At 34.7% G+C, this 17376-nt stretch overlaps 1 protein-coding gene across 5 annotated transcripts in view; it reads right to left on the reverse strand.

Annotated features, from left to right (window-relative positions):
- Positions 1 to 1287: 1287 nt before the first annotated feature.
- RAD51AP2 (RAD51 associated protein 2) overlaps positions 1288 to 17376 on the reverse strand; it is a 38800-nt gene continuing 22711 nt past the window's right edge. For 4 of the 5 annotated variants that reach the window (XR_012516439.1, XR_012516440.1, XR_745834.3 and 1 more), the window contains exons 3-5: positions 14553 to 14644; positions 14156 to 14242; positions 9684 to 9764 (exon numbers count right to left, since the gene is read on the reverse strand). Coding sequence is in view for 1 of the 5 variants with exons in the window: in XM_074394358.1 (XP_074250459.1) it covers positions 6263 to 6414; positions 9491 to 9571; positions 9684 to 9764; positions 10495 to 13726 (3546 nt within the window). In the remaining 4 variants the exon portion in view is untranslated. Of the gene's footprint in view, positions 6415 to 9490; positions 9572 to 9683; positions 9765 to 10494; positions 13833 to 14155; positions 14243 to 14552; positions 14645 to 17376 lie in introns of those variants that run through there. The other variant, XM_074394358.1, reaches the window with a different exon arrangement.

Here is a 17376-nt window from a genome sequence, read left to right on the forward strand (position 1 = left end):
ATCCCAGACAGTGGTACACAGTGTCACAGGTCCAGCACCGCCTCCAGTGCCGTATACAGGGATGGCAGTGATCAGCCTGTGACACTGTGCATACAGCGTCCTGGACATCTGCAGCAGCGGTGGGCCTCTTCTGTGGGAAGCCCACTGCTGCATGTTTCCCCTATTATAAGACACCTCCTAAAAATAAGACAGCCCCCATCTTTTGGGGGTAAAATTAATATAAGTCAGGGTCTTATAATAGGGAAAACATGGTGTGTACTAATGTGGGGAAAGACTTTTGGGTAAAGGGAGGTTATAGGGGCCATTATGTTGTTGTACATTTGGGGGAGTATGGGGGCCATTGTACTGTGTAATAATGGTTATAGTGCTTTGCCTTTCTTGCTACTTCTGCTGTTATTTCACACTGCTTCCAGTGATGTGAGGCACCACAGCCGCAGACCGGATGTGCATCATATGACGCACTTCCGGAGCCGTGACAAGTGCATCCCGCATCACCAGAAGTAATACTGTACATGAGTGACACGCGCTTTGCGGCGCCACCACATACAGTACTCCAGGAGCACAGGAGGCGGATGCATCCTATGCTTCTCTCACTGACCACCAATGAAAGAGGTGCCCCTTCCTGAAGTGCAGTGGGGCCGGATAAATGGCCTCAGGGGGCTGCACGCGGCCTGCAGGCCATAGTTTGGGGACCCCTGCCATAGTTTCAAGACTAGAAAGCTGCTAACAATGCAAATAAATAAAAGAAAATGCAAACTGAAAAAGGGCCAAAGTCCTCTGAGTATTGAGTGCTCTTTCTGATGAGAGGAGACAGGGCAGACAAAGAGAGAGAAAAACTCTGAGGAGAGAGGAGAAAGAATGTGTGTACATATAGATGAAAGCTTAACAAAGAATTAAGTAGAAATTTGAGCTAGTGGATGTATAGCAGTGAAATAAAGGAGAGAAATCACAATAGTAATTAGGCAGCAAAATGAATTACAAAGGTTTTTGTTTAAAAAAAAAGATATTTGAAATAGTTAAAAATCAGAATTTCTAAAGTTGCACCAGAAATTAATGTAATTTTAATGGAAATGTCAGACTCACTAAACCCATTTTATTTTTCAAGTTTGTTTCTTAACATCGAAAAAGTTTTTTAAACTTAAAATTTTAACGTTAAAATGCATAAATTGTTAAATTTTTTAAGTACACCAAAATGACCAAATTTATTTATAGAAATATATATTTAAGGAAAAAGTAAGATACAAAGACAATTATGCATATTTTAAAGTATAGGTATAAAACAGGTAACTAAAAATACTCTATAGTTATTAATAATAAAATATTATTTTTTCATAGGAGCAAGTAGCTGTTGACAATTGTTTTCTTCATCAACAGAAATTGAATAATTGAGTGTGGAAAAAGAGAAAATAACTTACATTCACTGCTTTTTTTTGTTCTTTATCCTTTGTATTTTGTACCATGTCTAGGTATTAACTTTTCAAAAATGAATCAGTAAATATAGTTTAAAAGATTGTTTAAAGGGAAATTATAAAAGCAAAAAGGTAAAAATAAAAATTTTGAGAATTCTAAAAGATGTTTTTTTACTAACACAGAAGGAAAAGGTCATTATAAAATTTTAATACTGATGTTGTTTACAAATATTTTAAGTGACATAAGAGATAGTACATTGAATTTTAAATACATACTATATTTTACTATGTTTTGCCTTTTTGTTCTTCATTAAAAAAGACTAATTTTAATTTCTGACAAGTTAGGCAGCTAAATGTCTGAAGAAGGACACAGAAGTAAATGATCTAGATTTAATTTTTGTTTTCACTTCTTTGGTTCAAAGAGAAAATACAAAAGAGAATAGCAAAGAAGAGAGAAGAGATCTTTTAAATTCCAGGAGGGCACAAAGCTACATGACTCAAGAAGTTTATTCAGCATGATATGTTTAAGACATACCTGCTGTTGGTCTCATTATTCAATTTTTTATTCAACTAACAATTATTGAATACTTAAGCACTGTCCTAGGCACTGGAAGTAGAGCAATAAACATAATACAAAAGACTTTTGCCCTCACAGAGTTTAAAACCGTGAGGAAACAGGCAATACACAAAATAAATAAGTAAAATATGTAGTATGCCAATAGTAAAGTATTAAGGGGGAAAAAGCAGGGAAAGGGAACATGAATGTTAGAAAGAAGGAAAGGGCGCACTGAGAAGGTGACATTTGAATAAAGCTGTTAGGAAGGTTGTACAAGGCAAGCTATACAGATATCCTAGGAATAAGCATTCCAGGAAAAGAAAGTAAGTGCAAAAGCCATGAGTCAGGGACATGCCTAATGTGTCTAAGAAACAGGAAGGCCATTGTGGTTTCAAAGGAATAAACAAGGGGAAAAATACAGGGAAGAGTTTAAGAAGGCAAGATAAGGTCAGATCATTATAGCCCTCATACATCAAAGAAAGAACTTTTGGGTTTTATTCTGAGTGAGACAGAAAGGCTTTCGAAGGTTTTGAGCTGAACTGTGATATGCTACAACTTATATTTTAAAGAATCATCTGGTTATTGTGTTCAAAATAGACTGAAGGGGAGCGAGAACTTAAGCAGAGAGATCAATTAGGACTTAATTGCAATAATACAGACAAGAGAAGCTAAAGGCAGTAGGATTGGTTGATGGGCCAGGTATGGGTTATGAAAAAAAAGTAAGTGTCAAAGATGACTCCAGTATTTCTTCTCTGAAAGAATGGAATTGCCTTCACTGAAATAAGAAACACAGTGGAAGGAAGAGTTTGGGGACAAATATCAGAAGCTCAGTATGGGCCATACTAGCTTTGCAATGCCTATGAGTCATCACAATAAGAAGGCTGAGTAAAAGTTGTTAATGTTGGCCAGGCGCGGTGGCTCATGCCTGTAATTCCAGCACTTTGGGAGGCCAAGGCAGGTGGATCATGAGGTCAGGAGATCGAGACTATCCTAGCCATGGTGAAACCCCGTCTCTACTAAAATAAAAAAAAATAGCTGGATGTGGTGGTGTGCGCCTATAGTCCCAGCTACTCAGGAGGCAGGGTAATCGCTTGAATTCAAGAGACGGTGATTGCAGTGAGCCAAGATTATGCCACTGCACTCCAGTCTGGTGAAAGAACAAGACTCCGCCTCAAAAAAAAAAAAAAAAGAAAAGAAAAAGAAAAAAAAAAAAAGCAATGAGTGTTGAATTCAAGGAAGAGATCCACAGAGTTCTTTTTTTTTTTTTTAATTATGTGTGTCTCCAAATTATAAAATTATGGAAGAAATTAGAGAGACCTTTAGATCATGAGTTTATTATTTTACCATTTTCCTGACTCGGTGGAATAGTTTAGTGACTGCTTCTTTCTGAATATGCTGTGTTTTTAAAAGAATATGTTAAATAGGAGTATCTAGCAAGGATAGTTTCAAATAATGATATATTTTACAACAAAATAGGGAAATTGTAATTGCAGATCCTCTTGATATTCCATTCCCTTTAATCTAAAAGATTATTTTCAGCAGGATAAACTCTGCCACAATCTATTATGTGTCTATGTAAATGTGTAATGCCTGTGTTATTAGAAAGACTTCCCAAAAGGATGACTGACTCTATGAACATTCTTTTATGCAGCAATTTAGATGAAACTAAAGATCAACTTCACTATGTATTTTGTTTTCCATTTTGCTTAACTTATAAATAAGGTTAAACAGATGATATTAACTCAGAAGTGTACATACTTAAGATACAGACTATCCACATAACTTTTTCAAGTTGATTTAATATAAGGCTCTGCTTCCCTTCTCATGCTCACAGTTATGCATCCAGAAGCTTGTAACTTTAAACTGAAGTAACATAGAGTTAGTCTAAGGTTGAATAAAAGCAAGTACTTTTAAAGTGGCTTTTTAATCCTTTAAATATTTCCTCTGATCTGAGAGCATTCAACTTTTACATTTTAAGAACAAAGATAAAAAAAGAAAAAGGTGGAGGGAGGATGGATATCAGTTTAAAATGTCTTCTACCATAGATCCCATACAGTCTTTCCAAACCTGGCTGTGAAGACACGAAAACGTAAGAGCTAAAATGTTGCCTTCCTCCTACCCTCCAACTTTCTAATTCCAGAGAAAATAACTCAGAACTAGGCAGGAGGGGGAAGGTGCTGTGTGATTTTGTTGTGTATTTGGTTGGAGGTACTTGGGGAAGGAGAGCTTGAGGAATGACGCTAGCAGGAATAAGTTTTGCATTTGGTAAGGTGTCATCCCTAGAAGAAAAGCTTAGAGATCAAAGCTCGCAAAGGGCAGTGACATAGAAAACCATTGTAAGCAGCATTATGTGCTAGGAGTTTAAACTTACCACATATTCAGTCAGTTCAGAGTATAGTGAGTAGTTGTAAGTGAATATACTATTTATTAGAGAAATATACTATTTAGTATGAAAGAACCAATAGTGAGTGGTTGTAAGTGAATATACTATTTATTAGAGAAAAGATAAAAGTATCTATAAAAGACTTCTTCATACTAGGAATAAGACTAGAAGCACATAAACCTGGCCCAGGAGGTACAGATCTGAGAACAAAATTTAATATTTGTCTATTTTGTGACAGACAACAGGGCAAAGGACTAAGGTTTTGAAGACAGATTTTGATTGTGATGAGATTTACCTTGCATGATTACAGAAAAATCCAACATGGGGCTAATAATGATTAAAAAAAAAAAACAAGGAAAATGGAACGGTGGACACTAGAGGAAAAAAAGAAAGATTTTTATAAAATTCATAAGAATAGCATACTTCTGAAAATAATTTAATGAAAAATCCAGACCAGAATTTCAAGAAAGGTCAAACATTATAAATAGTTATTAACTATTGAGTAGTTGCTATGATCAGTAAGTAATTACTCCTTACTGAGTAATGACTACGTATCAGAGCTGTTACAATACGTGGTATTAGTTTATTTAATCTTCACAATAATCCCAGGAGGTATTATGATCCTCTTTTTAGGAATCAGGAGCTTGCCCAGGGCCATAAAGCTATTAAGAATTCAAAAAAAAAACATAGCTATTATGAGATTGGAGTAGAAATGTATTCCTTCAGTCAGACAATTAGTAGGAGTATTGACTGGGGGCAGGTACTGTTCTAGACACTTGGGATATATCAGTGGGGAAAAGAAAAGAATTCTGTCTTCAAGGAGCTTATATTCTAGCAAGGTATAAATTACAGTGAAAGAAGGTTATGAGTTCTATGAGGGCAGAAGAAAAATTAAACTAAGATGCTGAAGTTGGAAAGTATATGGTGGGGGATGGAAATTAATGAAGAGAACCAAATTTGAGGTGGTTTCAGTGAGTCTGAGAATTTTTGCTTGTAATAACAGAATTTCATCCATTCACATCTATTTTGTTCATTAACATATTTAGTCCTCTTTCTGCCAACCAATGCTTTCTGCTTTTTTATGTTTTCTTGATGCTTTTTTCTTTCCTTATATTTTGCTAACTTGCCCATTTTTTGTTAGTTCTCTGTCTAAAGTATATTTTATTCTATTGATGGTTACCATTAAATTATGTATTTTTGGTAAAAAAAAAAAATCCTACATTTTTCTACCAATGTCAGCCATAGAAAGTAAGCTCCATAAGGCAAGGTTTATACATGTCTTCTTTATTCTATCACTCAGCCTAAGACAATAGTAGGAGTATTAGAGTATACTTGTCCTATGAATTAACAAATTAATAGTAAGTGTTAACTACATAATCATAACTCTGCTCTGGGGTCAAAGATAAACTCTGGAAGAAAAAATAAAGATTAGAAAGTGAATGCAGGAACAAGTGGAAAAGAATGCTGCAAAGGAACGAGACTCTATTCCAATCTTAATACAAATGCTGTGACTTTGAAAAGCTTATTCATCCTCTCTGTACCTCCACTTTTCCATCTGAAAAATGGGGGAAGTGATTAGAACAGTACTTCATTATGAGTCACAGATCCTTTTTAGAAAATAAAGGCTATCAGTTTTCTCCACAAAAGGATTATATGCATATATCATGAAAAATAATAAGTCAAAATGTTTTATACAATCTTGAAATGGCTTTAACATGTACATTTTATATGACATGAAAATCAATAAAATATTTTATACTTTTAAAAGTAATAAAATTATATATATATACTTGTGGGGGGAAAAATCTTCTCCACTTTATAATAAAGCAAGCCCCAAACCCCCAAGCTGGAAGAACATTTATGCAAAGAAAACAAAACATTTCTAGATGTTGTAAAATGTTTTGAAATATGAAATCAAAAATCTTCTTTTAAGTTTTCATAACACATTTGTTTCAGATAAGGATGAAGTTGTTTAACCCTTGCTTTTCTTGACAAACCAATCCTGATTGGCCTACTGCATGTCTTAAGAGGTCGTACTCTTGAAATGCCATGTGGAAAGTAACTACCTAGAAATATAAGACAATAAAAGAGTAAAAATTACCAGTAGTTCCTATGCCTACAAATCTTTACTTCTAATCATGACATTAGCAACATTTACTAAATATTTACTGAGCACTTATTACTTATGTGCCAGGCACTGTACTTTAAATGCATTATTTTACTTAATTCTAGCTCCAGTTTTAAAATATGAAAAATAAACACAAAAAGTTTAGTAATTTGCCCCATAAAATATAGCAACTAAATAAATTGAGCATTCCAATCAGGCAGTCTGACTTAACAACAATAACAACAAAACTGTACAGGTTTTAAAGCCGACTTGATATTGTGCCTTTAAACACCAAAGTCATTGTTCTGTTGGTAGCTAAACAACTATGCTGTGTTGTTAATGGTTACATTTGGTTTCTAATGGAGGTCATTGTCAATAATAGAACACAAATATACTCCATCTATTATGCATCAATAGAGGGCTCTCAGTTGGAAGTTTTTCTTTAACATCACACTATATCATTTTCGAAGAGATCCAAAATCGTTCATGGAGATACACATATCTGTTACCAAATCAGTTATGTAAAATCAACTACCTCTGATAATAAAATACAATATCTCTAACTTTCAGGGTTTTTTAAAAATAAACTGTGGGGCACATATGTAAAACCAAAAATGTAAATCAAACTTTAGTGAATCAGTATGACCTTGATATAATAGCCTGTTATACTAAAAACAGTATAATCAAATGTTAAATGTGACAACAAAAGGTTAGCAGCATGATTTTTACTAAACTGAGCCAAAAAGAATCTGTGTGTATACCTATGTAAACCTTAATGAGTAGAATACAGAGTTAAACTACATGTGTAATAGGGAGAACAACAATATAAAATAGATATAAATAAGTTTATTATACTCAATTCAATATTAAAATTAGAAAATTAATTATAAAAGGTGAAAGGAAAATACATTGTTGCTAGATCCTTTTAAAACTTTGAAACAGAAAGGGATTGTTCAAATAAGACAAAATTGTTGTATCACTAGATCCTCCATTGGTCTAAATGATATATAAAGCACTGGCGAACTGGCTGGTTTGCATGTAACACATGCTCAAAATAATTTCAATGCTGTACTTGCCTTCACACCACAGAGAGAAGAGAGAGATGGAAAGAGAGAAGGGATTCATTCAAGATATTTAGTAGTCAATGGCAAGTTTAAGAGAAGAGGCATCATGATGCTGGGTGGATGGGTATCAAAACTTTTCAGAATAACTGGGATTTTTCTAATGCCCTTAAAATCACAATGTGGAAGCAGGCAGCCACTCTATCTAGGCAGATCATTAAAGTTCATTCTTATTAACCCCATTCCAACATTTCTCTTACACTATAGATTTTAACAAGCCTCAGGAAGATCATTCAACATTTATGCCCTCTGAAAGTGAATACAAGACTACTATCCTAACACAGTATTAATTAATTCTAGCTGAATTCATACATTATTTTTCACATTTCACAACAAATCACTTTAACTTGTAAAGGCAGAATCACATTGTTACATGGGTTTAGATATTTCAAACAAATGTAATGATTGCTTTTCCAATGTGCACGCAATAGTTTATCTTTCTCCTACATTTATTTTATTATCACACTTACAATCACAATGATAGCATGGGTATATGTTCCTAATCTTCCTTTATTCTATATCAAAATATATTGTTAAACTAATTTCTTCCTTTCTTTCTGTCTTAGAAGAAACAAACTCTATCATTTCCAGGCTAATTCTTGCCATTATACTTTTTGACTCATGGAATATTGTTCCATCAGTTATTTCCTTCATTCCAGGGAGAAGAGACTACCTATGGGCTTTTGATCTTCCAATGGTTTGATTAATTTTTAAAACTATTTCATTGTAAGCTAAGAAAAGAGGAAAAGATACAATTCTGAGGTGACAATAAAAGTGTCAGAGGTAACAGTCTACTGATTATGAGAATGCATAAAAAAATGTTTTGAGACATCATACATGACTTAAGATGTTTTAGTAAATATATTTCACCTACAATGTTACTCTTTTTAGATCTAAACTTGTTGTATAATACCAGAAATTTCTGCCAGATTATAACTTTACCTAGTTCCATAATTTCAATCCTACACCTATCCATACCCTTGGCACCACAAGGTAGAATGAATGTTATACATACTGTGTTTTATTCTGATATTGTAGATCTATTGGGGAAAAGGTAGTATTTAATTTTTCTTTAGTTATATTTTTAATGCAATCAAAAGTTTTATAAACGTCATTCAAAAATCATGTTAACATGACTAAATAATACTTTTCAAATTTGCATAATAAAATCTCAACATAAAAAGCTTCATAACAATGAATAACAATAAAACGCATACAGCATGTTCTCTATGCTCAACGTTCTCTCTTTATATATATTTAGATAGATAGACATAATAATTGGAATAACATCTCATCAATGGAAACTCAACAGCTAAATACTTTTTTTGGTTTTGTTAATATTGCATACATTAGATGTATATACTTGGGCATATATAACACTTAACGTAGAGTCACTTTAATACATCAATGCAAATATCTGAATGCAGTTTTAACTGTCACTCAATTTTCAATTATTAGAATTTATCAGCTGGGCGTGGTAGCTCAAGCCTGTAATCTCAGCACTTTGGGAGACTGAGGCGGGTGGATCACGAGGTCAAGAGATTGAGACCATCCTGGTCAACATGGTGAAACCCCGTCTCTACTAAAAATACAAAACATTAGCTGGGCATGGTGGCGCGTGCCTGTAGTCCCAGCTACTCAGGAGGCTGAGGCAGGAGAATTGCCTGAACCCAGGAGGCGGAGGTTGCGGTGAGCCTAGGTCACGCCATTGCACTCCAGCCTGGGTAACAAGAGCGAAACTCCATCTCCAAAAAAAAAAAAAGAATTTATCAGTATAATATTAATGCTTTTAAAAACTGCTAAAACTTTGTATTTATTTTGAACAACTTGAACATCTACACTTTCCTCATACTAAAAATATCATAATGCAATAATCATCTTAGAAAATATTCTAAAAAGTAACTAAAATGTTACCTCCTCTCAATAAATAATTAAGTTCTTCTTTACATTCCTCATGGAGAAAAGCAGATCTTTTTGTTAAAGGTCTTTCACAATCTGAAAATAAAGAGTGACATGTTACAGCAAAAAGTTACTTTTATATAAAGCATTAACAGTATAAACAAATTATTTTTTCAGAAATATTTCTAAAAAGTAACTAAAATGTTACCTCCTCTCAATAAATAATTAAATTCTTCTTTACATTCCTCATGGAGAAAAGCAGGTCTTTTTGTTAAAGGTCTTTCACAGTCTGAAAATAAAGAGTGACATGTTACAGCTGTAAATTTTATATAAAGCATTAACAGTATAAACAAATTATTTTTTCAGAAATAGTTCCTTCAGTTAGCTCCTACTTCATTTAGAGAAATGAAGTAGGACTCTTCAAAGCTCCTTTTTAAAATTAACCTGTTTTCTTCAACTTCAGTATATGATTGAGCATTTGAATACATCTTTATAAGAAAATAGTGTGCACACAGCTAGCAGCTGCTGAGAAATTCAAAGTTGAAGATGAAGCTATCTCAAATTTCAAGGTGAAGCTGTCTCAAACATTCAAGAAAACAGACTCCAACTGTACAAGAGGAGAGTGAAGAGGAAGAGTTTGATGAAACAGGTGTAGAAGTTAAGGACATAGAATTGGTCACGTCACAAGTAAATGTGTCAAGAGCAAAGGCAGTCTGAGCCTGAAATACAAGTAATGATATGGTGAATGCTATTATGGAATTGACAATGTAACCATCTGAAAACAACTTTTTTTTTTTTTTTTGGTTTTTCAAAGGAGTAACTGCAGCTTGGTTTGAAATTTGTACTATTTCTATCATAAATAAAGCTATGGCTTCTTGCTGGAAAAATAAAAGAAAGAAAATAGTGTGCACCAATAAACATTGTCTTGCGTTTTATCCTTAACTTTCTTCTTTGTCAAAATTATATATTTGGCCTATACAGAAAAAATGAGAAAGAATGTTTTAAAATGAATTTCATACCATTCTCAGAAGTAGAATAAAGTAGTTCTTCCTCTGATGTACTTGGATAACGACTCTCATTAGGAACTTCCTGTTCTCCGTTATTGGGTACAGTTTTCCATTTAAATAAAGTTTGATGATTTTTAAGCATATTAGGACCTGCTGTAGTGTCATGGAGCGAGGAAGATGCATTTATTTTGTTGACCACAACCATTTTCAAATCTTTTTCTATCTCCATTTTTACCTCCTCAGCATCATTTTCTCCAAAGTAATTTTCTTGCTCCTTGTTTGTTTCCACAGTGCTTAGAATTTCATTTTCCTTACTAATTTCATGAAACATACGAAGTTCTTCAAGTACTAAATCAAATTTTCTTCTCATCTCAAAATCTTTTACTATTGTCAGAGCTTCTGTTGATAAATATTTAGCAGCTAAGTCCTGAAAACATTCATCATTCCCTTCACTCAAACCAGTTTCAAATTGATGATTAACATATAATGCAGAGTCATTCTTTTGATGAAAATGCTTTGAATTAGCTATCTCTCTTTCTGGCAAAATACTCTTGTATTCATTTCTATCTGTTATGTAATTTTTATTAACATATTTAGTTTCTTCTACATTTACTTCCTTACTTATTAATGAAACTGACTGCACAGAAAACATGTCATCCATTGGAAAAATATCTTTCTCTTCCTTTTCTATCTCAGTATCTTTGTGAACTTGGAAACTGTTTGATAAACTTTCAGCTGTGACTTTTACTTCTTTCAAAATTAAGTCATGGTGTTTTTCTTCTATTTCACTTAGCAAGTTCCCAAAATTTAGCACTTGAGTTATAGAAATGGTACGGGTCTGTTCGATACGAATTATGTTGTGGCTTGCTGGTACGGCCTGTTGCCTAACATTGCAGAAATCTTCAAATATGTGCTTACAATTAAAGCTATTGATCTTATTATGTCCCTGTTTTCTTTCCATATTTAAATCTTGGCTTTGCATATTTACATCATTAAAATTTTCATTAATATATCCATGGTTGTTCTGTATAAATTGAGGACAAGACTTAACATGTGTTTTAATAGTACTAGAACTATAATGAGCCCAATTTTCCACATTCATGAGTTGTTGAGGACAACTCATATTCTTATAAGTAATTTCTCTTATTAAAGAAATTTTTTTCATGTCATCAAAGTCCATTAAAAGAGGAATTTTTTCATATGTTTTAAAAATTGGAAAACCTGCATTTTGAGTTGCCATACTGAAGGAATTAATACGTTTTTTCTTAGACTTTTCAAAAACTTGTTCAGTTCCAAATAGCTTCCTTTTCTTTAACATAGGTTTCATATTATCTTCTAATTGTCTTGAAGAAGTTAAAATCCTTACTAGATATGCAGGATAATTTTCCACTATAATATTTTTTGGATACTTCAAATACAGCATCCACTTGAAAATGCATTCCTCTTCTAATTCAAAATCATTTTCAATTATAGTTAAAGAGTCAAAGTTATTGAGCCAAAAAGCTATCTTAGTTTTCAATATAATATCTAAAGGTTCTATAACACTGTCTTGTAAACATATGCTTACAATTCCATTCTTCATATTTGTATTCATGTATCTGGTTATTAGATTTTGAATACCAATTTGCTTTTTATACTTCAAAATGTGATAGCAGTTTAAAACACTATTATCTTTTTGATTTCTTGAAATACTTTTATGGAAATAAAAAATTTCTATAATGAAATTTTCAAAAGGGTTGCTTACATGAAAGAATTTTCGTGTAGCATTGTATCTCAACTGTAGAATATTATCATTTTCTCCTTTACCGTTTAACCAAACAGTCATTATTAAAGCTTTCTGACTACCTAATATTTCTCTTACAAGAAGCTTTGATTGTTCTTCATGCACATTCATGACTTTTGTATAGTAGTAATCTTCCTTGCTTAAAAGGTCTATTTCTAATAATAGCCAATTCCATTTTTCTTCAGTTTTTTTCATATTTTCACAGTTAGTCTTATAATTATTCATAATCCCATAATTTCCTCTATTTCTTCTCAAAATATGACTAATGTTACAGTCCCAGTTTTGACATTTTTCCAATCTGGTAGGTATGTAAATGTCCAGACATTCTGCTTCCTCCCAATTTGCATTTTCTAGTATAGCAAAATTCTTTCCAGTGTCTCTTACATCACAGTGGATGCTACTGTAGTTACAGTAGTTTGAACTGATCAAGTCTTTTCTCTTGCAAGTATTTTGGCTGCTGAGTGACACGTAGTCATTTTTGTAACATTCGAAAAAAATATTTTCCGCTTCTACAATTTTTTTATCATTCTGTAACTTTTTCTTCTTAACATCAGGTCTATTTTGGGACCCGTAAATGTTTGCGAAATTCCTAACATATGTCTCTTTTTTGTCATTCTTTCCCTTTGCTATTTCCTTTAAATAGACAGAGGACATTTTGCTATTTAAGTCCGTTGGAAACTGAGGGACACTTATTGTGCTGCTATCTCTAAAATAGCTGGGTTTGGCAATTTCCAAGCTGGGCTGGTTTTGAGATTTTGATATTTTTCGTGCGTATGATAAAATGTTATTTTCTTTTTTATCTGATGGCATAACACTGTCAGCTTTACAGCTGTTCTTAATTTCATGACATGGTGATTTAGTTTCCTTGTAAAAGGTAACATCTAAAAATGGATTTTCTTTGTGAACACTGTGTCTTCCTTGGACTAACTGCTGTTTCCGATTCTCGTTTCTAATTCCACGTATATCGTGTGTAGAGGCGCTGGGCAGAAGCTGACTGAAGCCTCCTTTGGAGCCATCAGTGTCGTGCACGCTGAAAGTCCCCCTGCCACGCAGTCCTGGCTCCGACGTTCTCGAAGCCCTCAAATCAGAATCAGAACTTCGTGAGAGGGAAGCCTGCAAACAGCTATTGATTTGGAATTTGTGATCTGGGCATCCCAGGTCACCTGTCTGCTTCCCACTGACTGATTTCTCCACACATGAGTCTGTGGAGTTATCAGAAATAGCATTCGTTGCAACAAGGAGCCCCTTGAGGGGTCTCGGCGCCAACTCCCAGACTTTTTCCGCCTCAGACAAGCGAGGCACCAGAGGCAGTCGCCAGCCCGCCTTAGAGACACCGCCTGGCTCCTCCAGACAGAGCCGCTTGCTACCGGGTGGTTGGGAACTCGGGTCCTCAGGAGACGTTAAAGAGGAGGCAGGCTCCCTGGGCTCCGCCACCCGCGGCGTGGGCTGAGGGAGCGACATGACAGCGCGTGGAAAGGATCTGTCCGAATCCCGGCAGGGCTTCGACCTCTTAACGGGAGGTTCCGGCGCCGCTCTGGTCACGCCCCTGACACGCCCCTCGTGGCCTGGCCGCAGCCTGATATTAGGGTTTTCCCCGCCCCGAACCCGCCCCTCTACAGCCCCGGCCTCAGCCCCGCCCCTCCTCTCTCAGCCCCGCCCCTCACTCCCCCAACCCAGGCGCCCGGGTTGTCTCTCCGCGGAAGCTCGGAGCACCCTGGGCCGTTACATTGTCTCTTCTTAGCGCCTTTTTCTAATGCCACGACTGAAGCGGGTCTAAATGCTTTTTTTCCGTCTGGTAGAACGAAGGGGAAAAGTTAGAATCTCGTACTTAAAAAAAAAAATTTGTGAATGGTCACGACTTTATTTTCTAAATTTTGAAATTCTGTTTACCTCAGAAACGGCATCTCTACAACGCTCGAGTGACTCGTCCAGTAAAATCCTGTAGTTCTGTCGACACCAGACCACATCTCTTTGTGACTGGAAAAAAAATTTAATCGTTCTAGTGACACTTCAGATTATATTAATATTTCTACCTCACTAATAAAGTGTGTTTTGGGGGAAGAAGGCACCGGTACTTAACAGTCTGACAATCTGAGGGAAAAATGTGTGGAAATTATTATCCAGATAATTATTATTCTTCACTTAAGACTGTAAAAAGAATAGTTTACCATGCGCTGTGGTGATTTCTTCTCAAATATTGTGGATAAAATTATTTAGAGATAAAAATTACATGCTCGAACTACTCCATTTAGTTTAAACGTAATAATAATACAAGTCTGACTCATACCTAACAAATTTTTCGATGCTATTTCTTGTGTTTGTTTTTTTTCTGAGAATCACTTCTTTATGATTTCCAGTCAATTCTTGTTTTTGTGAATTCTGTAATAATAAAGAAGAAAATTATTTTCAAAATATTATTATATACATATTTATTTAAAAATATGTAATTACTGCTCAGTAATAAACACCTCAATCCCCTTGATGGTTGTTTCAAGCTTGGTATGTTTTATGATAAAATTTATAATAAGTACAATAACATGCAACCGGAATCCTAACTTCAGAACCCCTGGGAGCATAGATGGCAATCTATAACTAGCCTTCTACTTTAGGTAATAAGATGCTCGCCAGTTTCCTGTCTTTTAAATACTCCGAGATACATTGTGATCACTTCAGTGTAAATTCCTCTAGAGAAATGTTTACTTAAATTTGTGAAAGTCCTGCAGCATAAGCATTCATTAACACTATAAATAAGAATGTGGCAGTGGTTCAGATTCTACATCAGTGAATGCTCCAAGTTCTTCTTCTGTGTATCTTATGTTCTATTGCTTTTTTTATCCCAGATTTTCCACAAATCTACATTCCTTTCTAATCCATTCTGTTCTCTGCCTATGGTGATCCCACAAAGGGTGGCTTGTATAGCTAAGGTGTACGTAACCGGTGCGCTAGTGTGATATTAGGAGCAAGTTTTTTTTTAATCTGTAAAGTAAATGCCATTGATTGTGATTTCTAGTCTACATTGATCTGTAACTTGGTGCTTGATTATTTCTTCATCTTGCTAGTTTGCCCAAGAGCACATTATTTTTTATATATCCACCACATCATCATTTAACAACTATACATTGTTTAAGAATTAAAATTCAAATAAAATCCAGAAGTATTACCTTTAACTCAACAATTATTTGACTCTAAGATATAGAAATGTACAGTTACTTTTTCTATCCTGAAGAAACGTACAGCAATGAAGGCCAAAAAAAGGAGTCTTCTTGCATTTACTTATTTAAACATACCAATGGCCACTGCCATTTCAAACAATACCTATTGAAGCCACTATTTATGTGGGGTTTTCCTTTATTTTTTTTAAATGCTAGCTAGAAAATAAACCAGTTATAAGTGAGAAATGCAAAAAACTTGTATCTTCAACTCATCATAATCAAAATATAAATGAGACTTGTCCAAATCTTACCCATGCCTCAAAGCCCATTTTAAATGTCACATTTTTCTGTATCACTCTACCGAACCCTTCCTTTGAAAGTTCTTACCTTCCTTAATAAGAGTGAACTGAGCTTTAAAAACAGCATCTATCTGATTTATTTTAGCAGGGTGTCTTCTTATAGTTCAACTCCGAATGAATAAAATAATTAATGAGTTCATGAGATAAACCCCATACTGAAGATATGACACAATCTCCCATTAGAGTTCAATCAGAAATTCACTCAATATCTTGAGATATCACGTCTAACATCCTTAAGCATGGTATGTCACATCCTCACCGCTAGGTCCTACTTAACTCTTTCAGCTTCTTTAAAAAAAAAAAAAATTAGGCCGGGCGCGGTGGCTCAAGCCTGTAATCCCAGCACTTTGGGAGGCCGAGGCGGGTGGATCACGAGGTCAAGAGATCGAGACCATCCTGGTCAACATGGTGAAACCCCGTCTCTACTAAAGGTGCAAAAAATTAGCTGGGCATGGTGGCACGTGCCTGTAATTCCAGCTACTCAGGAGGCTGAGGCAGGAGAATTGCCTGAACCCAGGAGGCGGAGGTTGCGGTGAGCCGAGATCGCGCCATTGCACTCCAGCCTGGGTAACAAGAGTGAAACTCCGTCTCAAAAAAAAAAAAAAAAAAAAAAAAAAAAAAATTGCCCCCATGCTGCCTACACCAGAATGTTTATTTTCTTGCTCTTTTCTGTGTGTTCTCAAAGCCCTTCACTTTCTTCCCCTGGCAAATTCTTATTAAGTCTTAAAGGACCCTACTCAAAAGTTACCTCTACTCTGAAAGCTCCTCTTCCTCCTCCCTGCTCTAGACAATCCCTGGGCAGAATTACTTGAATCTACTTCCTATAGCAATTTATTTCTAACTGTAGAACACTTAAAATGTCTTATTGTACTGAGTTGTTTATATGTCCCCTCGACTAGACTCCATTAATCAGGACAAGAATTTATTAATTTTTGTATCCCCAGTGCCTCTAAGTACCTCAGTTAATTAGAAGAAATTAAATGACTCCACGGTTAATACTCATTTACCAATCCAAATGGATTTATGGTGTCTTGAAAGTGCCTTAAGTTTCTTGTTTTTGTGTTATTTTGCTTTGGTTTTATACATTAAGAGACTTGCTTTTATAATCATATTGAAATACCTTTAACATGAAAACTATGCTGAGCTATAAAACCTTAAGAGTCCAAAATTGACTTTAAATATTAGTGGTTTTAGCATCATTTTCATTTCATGGTAGGACCAGAAATGTGACATGGCAGTTTTTCCCTTTTACTTTTAATAAATTATCTAAGAGATGAATAAATATACTAGACCTAAAAGTTTGTTTCAAACTGAAAGATAATAAAATATATTTCAGATAGTTAAAAGAATCACTAACAAAAATATTTAAATTAAATATAGCAGTTAGAGAAGAAAACATTACCATTTATTAAAATATTTAAAATAAATATGGCTATACATAACACAAACAGCACTTTTTATCAAGTCAGTGATAAGCACTAGGGGAAAATATTTAAGAAAACCAGGATACTGGCCGGGCACGGTGGCTCAAGCCTGTAATCCCAGCACTTTGGGAGGCCGAGGCAGGTGGATCACCTGAAGTCAGGAGTTTGAGACCAGC

The sequence above is a fragment of the Saimiri boliviensis genome, chromosome 1 (genome assembly GCF_048565385.1).
Source record: "Saimiri boliviensis isolate mSaiBol1 chromosome 1, mSaiBol1.pri, whole genome shotgun sequence".
In the NCBI taxonomy this organism is placed as follows: Eukaryota; Metazoa; Chordata; class Mammalia; order Primates; family Cebidae; genus Saimiri; species Saimiri boliviensis.